Below are 10,472 nucleotides of genomic sequence, written 5' to 3' on the forward strand. Positions count from 1 at the left end.
CCCCCCCCCCCCGCCCCGCTGCCAATGCCACCACAATGCCTCTCAATACCGTTCAGACCAGTCATAACAGTTTTATTGGCACAGCAATGCCAAAGGGAATTAATTCGTCTTTGGCTGTTGGATATGCTGGATGCCCCAGCCAGAGCACCATAGGTGGTGTGGGAGACGCAGCCTCACTAATGGCGACAGCCCTGGCCTGGGGTAGGGGAGGCTCAAGGAGAGAAAAACAGGGTATCTGCTTTATAGATTCAAGGGACCCTGTGTTACTGGGGACTCTAAAGTTTGGGCAAAATGAAGGAGATGAATGTCTGTTCTCTGGTTGCAGGGGTGCCCTGCTGACAGGAACTAGCAGTGTCCTTCTACGGGGCCCCCCAGGCTGTGGGAAGACCACAGTAGTTACTGCTGCCTGTAATCAACTTGGGCTCCATTTACTGAAGGTGAGGGTCTCTGGAGTGTAGAATCCCAACTACTTCCCCTCCCTAGCTCATGTTCTCCTTCTCTGCTGCTTCCTCTCCCCTCCCTCCTCTGTCTACTCACAGACCCTAACACTTCAGCCCAGTGGGTCAGGCATAGTCCCATGATGCTCAGCTACGGAGAGGTACTTTCAAGAAGGAGGGGGTTGCAAGATATTGGTGGACAGTCCAGGGAATAGGATAGGGTAAAAAAGAGGTAGGACTTGGCCAGGGTATCTTCCCCATCCCTGCCCTCCAGAGAAAAAGATGGCCAACATCTTCCGACTCCTCCTCCCCTTATTCTCCTGCCCTTGTCATGCCTGCCCCTTGCTCGCAGACCCATTGGGATCCCCTCCCCAGGTGCCCTGCTCCAGCCTCTGCGCAGACAGTAGTGGGGCTGTGGAGACAAAACTGCAGGCCATCTTCTCCCGGGCCCGCCACTGCCGGCCTGCAGTGCTGTTGCTCACAGCCGTGGACCTTCTGGGCCGGGACCGCGATGGGTTGGGTGAGGATGCCCGTGTGGTGGCTGCGCTGCGTCACCTCCTCCTTGATGAGGACCCCCTCAACAGGTATTTATACAGAGCTGGACCTGTCAAAACGAGGAGGCCGGCCAGACGTGGTGGCTCACGCCTGTAATCCCAGCACTTTGGGAGGCCAAGGTGGGTGGATCACCTGAGGTCAGAAGTTCGAGACCAACCTGGCCAACATGATGAAACCCTGTCTCTACTAAAAACACAAAAATTAAGTCGGGTGCGGTGGCTCACGCCTGTAATCCCAGCACTTTGGGAGGCCAGGGCAGGCGGATCACGAGGTCAGGAGATCAAGACCAACCTGGCTAACATGGTGAAACCCCATCTCTACTAAAAATACAAAAAAAGAAAAAAAAATTAGCCAGGCGTAGTGGCAGGCGCCTATAGTCCCAGCTACTGGGAGGCTGAGGCAGGAGAATGGCGTGAACCCAGGAGGCGGAGCTTGCAGTGAGCCGAGATCGCGCCACTGCGCTTCAGCCTGGACAACAGAGTGAGACTCCTTCACACGCACACACAAAAAATACAAAAATTAGCAGGGCGTGGTGGCAGGCGCCTATAATCCAAACTACTTGGGAGACTGAGGCAGGGGAATCGCTTGAGCCCAGGAGGCGGAGGTTGCAGTGAGCCAAAATCGCACCATTGCACTCCAGCCTGGGCGACAAGAGCAAGACTCAGTCTTTAAAAAAAAAAAAAGAAAAAAAACGGGGATGGGTGGAGCAGCCCTCCTACTTTTCAGCCTTTCATTCCTCCCTTCTCTTACCCCTCAGTGACTTCTCAGTCATCTCCCACCCATTTGGCTGCCCTCTAGACAGCCCTGAGCTCAGTGTCTTAGAGGGATCCAGAGGGAGGAGTCTGTGGTCTAGCATTTATTGGGGAACACTTGGTTAAAGAAAAAGCCTCTGCCCTCAATGTGATGGGGAAACACAGTTCCCCCATCTAGGAACTGGGGTAGGTGCTCATCTCCCTACCCCATCCTAGCACCCACCTTACTTCCCTGCCCTTCTGTGCTGACTTTGGGACAAGGCAGTCCACAGGAGCTGTCAACCACATTCTTACCCTCAGTCCCCACTCCTCTGTCTGCAGTTGCCCTCCCCTCATGGTTGTGGCCACCACAAGCCGGGCCCAAGACTTGCCTGCTGATGTGCAGACAGCATTTCCTCATGAGCTGGAGGTGCCTGCTCTATCAGAAGGGCAGCGGCTCAGCATCCTGCGGGCCCTCACTGCCCACCTTCCCCTGGGCCAAGAGGTGAACTTGGCACAGCTAGCAAGGCGGTGTGCAGTGAGTATCAAGGCAGAGTACTGGCCCTCCCTAGGAGGTCCCTGGCTTTTGTTACAAGAACTCAGTCCTGTTGCCTTTTGAGTGAGAGTAGAAAACCCAGGCTGGGCGCCGTGGCTCACGCCTGTAATCCTAGCACTTTGGGAGGCCGAGGTGGGCAGCTCACCTGAGGTTGGGAGTTCGAGACCAGCCTGGCCAACATGGAGAAACCCCGTCTCTACTAAAAATACAAAATTAGCCAGGAGTGGTGGCGCATGCCTATAATCCCAGCTACTCGGGAGACTGAGACGGGAGAATCGCTTGAACCCAGGTGGAGGCTGCGGTGAGCCGAGATCTCGCCATGCACTCCAGCCTGAGCAACAAGAGCAAAACTCCATCTCAAAAAAAAACCTAAGGCATCAACAGAGGGCCTCTGCTCCAACTGGGGGATGGTCCCTGAAGGTTCCTACCTACTGTGCCCTGCTCATGTGTCCTTTCCTGTGGTTCCCTAGGGCTTTGTGGTAGGGGATCTCTATGCTCTTCTGACCCACAGCAGCCGGGCAGCCTGCACCAGGATCAAGAACTTAGGGTAAGAGGAGTTGGGCACAGGAAAGGCGGAAAGAGGAAATGGATGTAGATGGGTGGGTGGTGAGGAAGGGAATGGGTGTTGATGGGGAGGAGGCCTCCCTGTGTTCTTCTTTGCAGTTTGGCAGGTGGCTTGACTGAGGAGGATGAGGGGGAGCTGTGTGCTGCTGGCTTTCCCCTCCTGGCTGAGGACTTTGGGCAGGCACTGGAGCTACAACAGACAGCTCACTCCCAGGCTGTTGGAGCCCCCAAGGTGGAGAACAAGTCCCTGGAGGTGGGACAGGAGCCCCTCCAAAAGCATATCCCAACCACGCACTTTCCATCTCCTAGATCCCCTCAGTGTCCTGGCATGATGTAGGTGGGCTGCAGGAGGTGAAGAAGGAGATCCTGGAGACCATTCAGCTCCCCCTGGAGCACCCTGAGCTACTGAGCCTGGGCCTGAGACGCTCAGGCCTTCTGCTCCATGGGCCCCCTGGCACCGGCAAGACCCTCCTGGCCAAGGCAGTAGCCACTGAGTGCAGCCTTACCTTCCTCAGGTGGCCAGGGGGCCTGGAAGGGCTGGCGGGTGGATCAGGGGCTACAGCATGCTGGGGAGCAGGAGGGGCTGCCTGAGAGGTCAGTTGTGTGTATGTGCATCTGACGGGTCTCACCTTACATCCTCTCACTCAGCGTGAAGGGGCCAGAGCTCATTAACATGTATGTGGGCCAAAGTGAGGAGAATGTGCGGGAAGGTGAGTGAGCAGGGAGGGGCAGGGCTTCCCATGCTTCCCAAATCCTGATGGCCCCCAAGCCACCCCCACTGCCAAGCTACTCATGGTCATTCCTAGTCCTCCTTTCCACAAGTCAGGTTCCTGCCCAGCTGGGTGTAGTACCTGGGGTGCCAGTGCTATATTATAAGACCCCAGTTTCCCTCCCTGCTCTCACCTAACTTCAACCCCCTGCAAGTCGAGCTTCGCCCTCCTATGGGCCCCAAACTCTCTTCAGTGTTTGCCAGGGCCAGGGCTGCAGCTCCATGCATTATCTTCTTTGATGAACTGGACTCTTTGGCCCCAAGCCGGGGGCGAAGTGGAGATTCCGGAGGAGTGATGGACAGGTGGGGGTCTGAGTGGGAATGGAGGCTGGGGGGTCCAGGGTGGGAAGGATATAAGAAAGCTCACAGCAGTCTTCAAGAGTCCAGAGATAGAAGTTCCTGCTGTTTCAGTTCTGAGATAATATAACGGAAGCTGAAAGGGGCCATGAAATTGGGCAGGGGCCACTGAGGAGAATGGGGGCCTACCTGGAGGGGTACACTGGGCACAGCTGAGTGGAGGGCCCTGATGAGACTGCCTGTAAGGAGAGGTACCACAGGCAGGGGCAGAATCTAAGGGGGACACCAAGGACTCTTGCCCTTGCTCCCTTCTCTCCAGGGTGGTGTCTCAGCTCCTTGCCGAGCTGGATGGGCTGCACAGCACTCAGGATGTGTTTGTGATTGGAGCCACCAACAGACCAGATCTCCTGGACCCTGCCCTTCTGCGGCCTGGCAGGTGGTCCCCTTATACTGCTTACCTCCACCCTCATTCTGTGCCTCCACCCCTCATGGCTGGGCTCCCTGAAACTTATACCTGCCTGTCTCCCTAAAGATTTGACAAGCTGGTGTTTGTGGGGGCAAACGAGGACCGAGCCTCCCAGCTACGCGTTCTGAGTGCCATCACACGCAAGTATGCCCTGTTAAAAGAAGACTGCAAAGGGCTTGTGCATTGGGATCCTTAGGGGATGCATGCAACATGCAGAATGAGCTGGTCAGCACTGGCTTTTGAGGGAGGAGGTGATGCCAACTCTGTTTCTTCCCATATCCCACAACAGATTCAAGCTAGAGCCATCTGTGAGCCTGGTAAACGTGCTAGATTGCTGCCCTCCCCAGCTGACAGGCGCGGACCTCTACTCTCTCTGCTCTGATGCCATGACAGCTGCCCTCAAACGCAGGGTTCATGACCTGGAGGAAGGTGAGCTACTTGCCGGCCTGAGAGGTCAACCAGAAAGCCAGTGGGGAGCTGGGTGCACCTGAGTCCCAGCTACTTGAGAAGCTGAGGTGGGAGGATCGCTTGAGCCCAGGAGTTTGAGGCCAGCCTGGGCAACACAGAGAGACCTCATCTCAAAAAAAAAAAAAAAAAATGTTTAAGGAAAAGAAAACGAGTGGGAGACAAACCTAGTCCTGGATTTCAGAGGGAAGACCATTGACATCTAGGAGACCCTGAGCAGGAAGGCACCATCCCAGCGCTCTCCTCTGCCTGGGCATAGACCACAGCCTCTGTTCCCCAGCCGGGATGGGGAATCTGGCCTCACCTCCCACCTTGTCATCTCCAGGGCTGGAGCCAAGGAGCTCAGCACTGATGCTCACCATGGAGGACCTGCTGCAGGCTGCTGCCCGGCTGCAACCATCAGTCAGTGAGCAGGAGCTGCTCCGGTACAAGCGCATCCAGCACAAGTTTGCTGCCTGCTAGGAGCCCCCCAGGGTCTGGGACCCCGCTCAGCATGGCTGCAGGTACCTCAATAGCCCACAGAGAGATCTGGGAGGGAAGGGCTCCTCCTCAGGCTACTGCCAACCCACCTGGAGGCCACCTCCCTCCAGGAGATCCCAGGGTGCAAAGTGGCATTGGGACAGCAGCAAGAGCTCGAGAGACATCTCCTGCCTACTTGCCCCTCCTTCCAGGCCGGCTTTAAGAGGAAGGCCCATCTGCTCAGGAGGAGGGCCAGGGCCTTGGGTTCTGGGAATTGGGCCCTGAGAGGGCTAGTTCTGTGGCTGAAAATAAAACGTGTCCCTCCCCCTACTGGTGTTGTGGCATGAAAGGTTGGAATGGGAAAGAGCAGGGTTGTGGGAGGAGTAAGCCCTGGGGGAGGGCGGGGCGGGGGGTGGGCATCGTGGGAGTCTGATCCTTCTGACATAAACACAAGACATGCAGGAACTGAAAAAGGCACAGACTATATTGTTTACCCTTCCATCTGCAGAACCCACATCCCTGCACCCCAGCTGTAGTCTGCTCTAGAGGCTGGCCCTGGTGTGGGGCTGCTGGTCCCCATCTTCCAGACAGAGCCTAGCAGTGCCTGGGCGGAGGCTTGTGGGAGCTGAGGCCACACTCAGTCTGTCCTCTTGAGCACGTGGATGAAGTAGCAGGGAACGTAGGCTTGGCCTGGCTTGTAAGGCTTGAAGTCGCCCAGGACGCTGTGCTGGCACTTGCCCCGGAAGGCTGCTTGGAGCAAATCCGTGAAGGATGCCAGACAGTGTGGGTAGTAGGAGAGCCGGAACTTACTGTAACAGAGCCGCCAGCAACCATGAGGACTGGTGACCTCAGCTTCCCCAACTACCGCCTCACCCCCACTGAGCCAAGTGGTACCTCAAGCCAGGAGAGCCATCCTGGCCAGCCCCGGGCACCTGCACTGTATAGTCCAGGGTCACCATGTGGGCCTTGTTGTTCACTATCAGCACTGATGTTGTGATGTCCTTGGTCAAGTCACTCTGTAGGTGGTGGGGCAGGCTGCGTTAGCCTCTGTAACCTACCTTGGGGCCACTGGACCCTCCCTCCACCCTACCCCCACCCCCAGAGGGCCCCACCTTATAGTAGATATTCTTCCCTGGGGGTGCACAGCCTGTGCTGAGGATGTGGTCGTAGTTGCGGTGATCAATGACCAGCAGGCCCCCTGCTCGCACCATGCTCGCAATGTTTTTCAGCGCCAGCCGGTGCTCACTCTGGTCCCCTGGGCACCAGGCAGGGGCAGAAAGGCTCCATCTGCTCAGGGCCCCCAGCACCAGTCTCCCTCCCATCTCTCCCCTCCCCAGGGGTGCCAGAGCCAAAGCAGAGAGAGGCAGAGAGTCTGCTTTGCAGGAGAGCAGGTGCCCAGAGGTCTGTGGAAGGGGGTACAGCTCAAGGTGGGGGCCATGCCCAAGGCCACACCCTCTCTCACCTTTGCAGTCTGGCAAGTGAGCGAAACTGTTTCCAAGGCAGATGACAGCATCAAAGCCACCCTCTGCTGACTGGGGCACATCTTTGTCTAGAGTCATCCAGTTGGCTTCTTCAATGACTGGGGGCCAGGAAGGGAAAGAGGAATCAGGGAGGCACCATGGTACCAGTAGCAGCCACCTCCACCAAGTGCAGTCCTGCCTGGGTTTCTTCTTAAGACACACAAACTACCCGTTCGGTTAGGGGGAGGAGAGAAAAGGGATCAAGGGAGGAGGAACCCTGGTTTGGAAGGAGGGCTCTGTGCTTATGGGTTTTTCTTTGAGGGGGAGGGACAAGATGCCATAAACACAGTTAAAACCAGCTCTTCACACCCAGTGTCTCATTCTGGAGCTTAAGCCTTGCTTTTCAGATAAATTACAGTAATTTTGCTGTCTCCCCGAGGAAAACACAACACTCCACCCCCGCCCCCACTTAAAGGAGCCCCAGGCAGAATGAACAATGTTCCCGGTGACTGGGCTGGGGGGGCCTGGCTAGAGCTGCATACCCCACTTGTCGAAGGCAGGCTCATGCCGCCGGTTCCAGCGCTCCTTAAGTGCATACTTCAGCATCTTGTCACTGGCATCCACACTCGTCACGCTGAAGCCCTCTTCCACCAGCATAATGGAGTCCACCCTGGGCAGGGCCAGTGGAGAGAGACAGAGAGGGGCAGTCAGGGGAGCCTGGGAGGGCCAGGAGACCCTGTGCCAGACACTTTTGTCTCCACTTCTCAGAGTCCATTCCTCTGCCTCCTCTCCCCAGGCCCTCTCCACTGACCTCACAAATCTATTTCCTATCACCACGAGGCAACTTTTTTTTTTTTTTTTTTTTAAGGCACCTCTTCAGAGCTAGGCACTCTACAAATATGCAGTAATTCTCATGGCAATCCTGAGAAGTAAATAGTGTTATTCCCATTTGAGAGACAGACAAGCTGAGGCTCCTCGAAGTTAAAATAGGTGTGCACAAGAGGCAGCAGAACATGGTGATTTAGAGCACAGGACAGACCTTAACCAACCCAGGCCTGTTAGCTCCTCTTCACTGGATGATGTATGAGGGACTTTTACTTTGCTGAGACCTTACTTCCCCAGTAGTAAATGAGAGAATATCACTGCTTAACCTCATGGGGCTTTGTGAGGGTTTAAAAAACTGATGTATCAAAAGCTCCTGGCACTGGCTTGGCAGGTACAAATGTTGAGCAATGTTAACTGTTAACACTGCCCAAGGCCATCACAGGAGGAATATTTGGAGTCTGTCCGTGGCCCTGGCTCCACAGCCTCAGGGACGCTCACTTTTCTGCCCACACCCTCACTCACACTCAGTCTCCCTTCTCCGTGGCCTCTCCCTGAGCACCCCTGCCCCGACCCTTGGCCTCAGGGGGGCACTCGCGGTGCCTGTTCTGCCGGGCAGCTACCTGCTCCTGGCCCTGGTGTCCCACCCATTCCAGGCTGGCAAAGGCCGCCCCGACGTGCCCGGTCCTGTGGTTCTGCGGCCGCGCGGTACAGGCTGAGCCGGACCCCGATCTCATGCAACGCCCCTGGCCCCCTCCTGGGCTTACCCAGTGCCACAGGCCACGTCGAGCACCCGCTGGCAGCTGTGCTGTCGCAGCAGCCCGAGCAGCCATGCCTTGTACTCGGCGGTGCGGCTGCGGGTGTTCCCGATGTACAGCTGCCACACGCGCGCCGCCTCCCCGTCCGCGTACTGGTCCGGGAGCCCTTCGGCTGCCACCCCCAGGGAACGGGTCCGGTATACGCTGTCCACCATCCTGCGCCGCGCCTGGCTCCGCAGTCACCCGTTCCGCACTTATAGCACAGGCACTTCAGGCGGCCGACGGCCCCACCTGGCCAATGGCAGGTAAGCGCGCGGACACGCCCCTGCTGGGCTTTGCGTCGGGCGCCGGAGGCTGTGCAGCTGCGGGGAGGGCACTGCCTCGCAATCCTGGGCTAGGTCCTTTTAGCCAGCCTGCGGACCCAGCCCTCTGTGCAATCCCACGGCAGGAGAGGACCCTCGGAATCCTCTGCCCACTTAACCTGGGTCTCCAGGAGAAGGCAAGAGGGGCCAGGAGAGGAAGGAGCAATGAGATTGCCACTCCATCCCCACCCCCCGCAGTTGGAAAGAGAGGAAGTAAAACCTCAGATCCACAGAGCTGAGTGCCAGGCGGGCAGGACTGGACCATTCCCAGTGAAAGAAGGCATCAGCAGATCTAAACAAAGAATGTGCAGCCGAAGTGTGTGGGTCTAGCCAGCCGACGCAGGGAAGACAGGGGAAGTCTCTGGAGATAAAGCTGGTCTGTCCACCCAAGCCCGGGGCGGAGCCGGGGCTGGAAGAATGCTCCCCGCCCACCTGGAGGCCAACGTGCCTCTGTCGTGTAGGTGACCATCAAGCTTTTCCCTGAGCTTCCTAAGGTGTAAGTTGGGCTTTGCTTCCAATTTCTGGATCCTGAGAACCCTTCTAAAGACCCTCTGCTGGCCGGGCGCGGTGGCTCACTCCTGTAATTCCAGCGCTTTGGGAGGCCAAAGCAGGTGGATCACCTGAGGTCAGCAGTTCGAGACCGTCCTGGCTAACACGATGAAACCCCATCTCTACTAAAAATACAAAAAAATTAGCCGGGCCATGGTGGCACGCGCCTGTAGTCCCAGCTACTCGGAGGCTGAGCCAAGATAATCGCTTGAACCCGGGAAGGCGGAGGGTGCAGTGAGCCGAGCGCACCACTGCACTCCAGCCTGGTGACAGAGCAAGACTCCGTCTCAAAAAAAAAAAAACAAACAAACAAACAAAAAAAACAAAACAAAAACCCTCTGCTTTCACATGAGGCAGGAAAATAGCGTCTGGAGGCAGGGAACATAAGGCCAATTCACACTTCAGTTATAATGGGAAATATCCTCTCCATAGGTGTACGCCCACCATTAATAACTTTGTAATTGTAACTTTACTTCATCCTCTTCATTTACATAGGGCGTACCCCAAGAGGAGGGTATTTAAACTCACAAAAACTCTGTAACACGGCATTCGAGCCCCTATGCTCATAATCGCTTACTTTGGAGTGTACTTTCATTTTCAATGAAATCCTTCATTCTTTTCTTGCTTTGTTTGTGCATTTTGTCCAATTGTTTGTTCAAGATGCCAAGAACCTGGACACCCTCCATCATTAACATATTTTGGCAAGCCAGCCAGGGGAAAGAGGTAAGCCCAAAAGTTTGGGATTCATTTTTCTCCCTTTCCTTTCTGCTCAATTACAGGGGCGCTCTCACACTTTCTCTCTCTCTCTCTCTCTCTCCCCTCCTTCCTTTCCAACTTGGGACCCTTGGTGGGCAGCGCCTAAACATGGAAGCAACTGCAGGTTTTTTTGTTCTTTTTTATTTTTTTGAGACGGAGTCTCGCCCTGTCACCAGGCTGGAGTGCTGTGGCACAATCTCGGCTCACTGCAACCTCTGCCTCCCGGATTCAAGCGATTCTCCTGCCTCAGCCTCCTGAGTAGCTGGGACTACAGGTGCATGCCATCATGCCCGGCTAATTTTTGTATTTTTAGTAGAGATGGGGTTTCACCATGTTGGTCAGGACGGTCTCGAACTGCTGACCTGGTGATCTGCCCGCCTCAGCCTCCCAAAGTGCTGGGATGACAGGTGTGAGCCACCGTGCCCGGCTTTTTTTTTTTTTTTTTTTTTTTTTTTTAAACGTTTTT

General features: G+C 55.9%; 2 protein-coding genes across 5 annotated transcripts in view; one reads left to right on the forward strand and one right to left on the reverse strand.

Annotated features, from left to right (window-relative positions):
- PEX6 (peroxisomal biogenesis factor 6) overlaps positions 1-5,629 on the forward strand; it is a 15,974-nt gene extending 10,345 nt beyond the window's left edge. Inside the window, exons 6-18 of one of the 3 annotated variants that reach the window (XM_017878200.1) lie at positions 326-437; positions 813-1,021; positions 2,066-2,261; positions 2,750-2,826; positions 2,943-3,075; positions 3,153-3,358; positions 3,492-3,553; positions 3,807-3,915; positions 4,229-4,345; positions 4,442-4,519; positions 4,665-4,804; positions 5,166-5,343; positions 5,431-5,629. In XM_017878200.1, coding sequence (XP_017733689.1) covers positions 326-437; positions 813-1,021; positions 2,066-2,261; positions 2,750-2,826; positions 2,943-3,075; positions 3,153-3,358; positions 3,492-3,553; positions 3,807-3,915; positions 4,229-4,345; positions 4,442-4,519; positions 4,665-4,804; positions 5,166-5,302 — 1,576 coding nt within the window. In that variant the 3' untranslated portion in view covers positions 5,303-5,343; positions 5,431-5,629. Of the gene's footprint in view, positions 1-325; positions 438-812; positions 1,022-2,065; positions 2,262-2,749; positions 2,827-2,942; positions 3,076-3,152; positions 3,359-3,491; positions 3,554-3,806; positions 3,916-4,228; positions 4,346-4,441; positions 4,520-4,664; positions 4,805-5,165 lie in introns of all 3 variants that reach the window. The other 2 variants (XM_017878198.1, XM_017878201.1) reach the window with 2 other exon arrangements.
- Positions 5,630-5,756: 127 nt separating this feature from the next.
- GNMT (glycine N-methyltransferase) lies at positions 5,757-9,278 on the reverse strand. 2 transcript variants are annotated; one of them, XM_017878205.1, is made up of 6 exons: positions 8,349-9,261; positions 7,302-7,429; positions 6,762-6,878; positions 6,412-6,554; positions 6,194-6,315; positions 5,757-6,108 (listed from the first exon to the last, which is right to left on the reverse strand). In XM_017878205.1, exons 1-6 carry the CDS (start codon positions 8,552-8,554, stop codon positions 5,937-5,939), a joined length of 888 nt encoding a protein of 295 aa, XP_017733694.1. In that variant the 5' UTR covers positions 8,555-9,261; the 3' UTR covers positions 5,757-5,936. The 2 variants fall into 2 exon arrangements, with proteins under 2 accessions (XP_017733694.1, XP_017733693.1); XM_017878204.1 differs by having other exon boundaries at positions 5,763-6,108; positions 6,412-6,878; positions 8,349-9,278.
- Positions 9,279-10,472: the final 1,194 nt, after the last annotated feature.

Source organism: Rhinopithecus bieti, unplaced genomic scaffold (assembly GCF_001698545.2).
Source record: "Rhinopithecus bieti isolate Rb0 unplaced genomic scaffold, ASM169854v2 scaffold_9981, whole genome shotgun sequence".
In the NCBI taxonomy this organism is placed as follows: domain Eukaryota; kingdom Metazoa; phylum Chordata; class Mammalia; order Primates; family Cercopithecidae; genus Rhinopithecus; species Rhinopithecus bieti.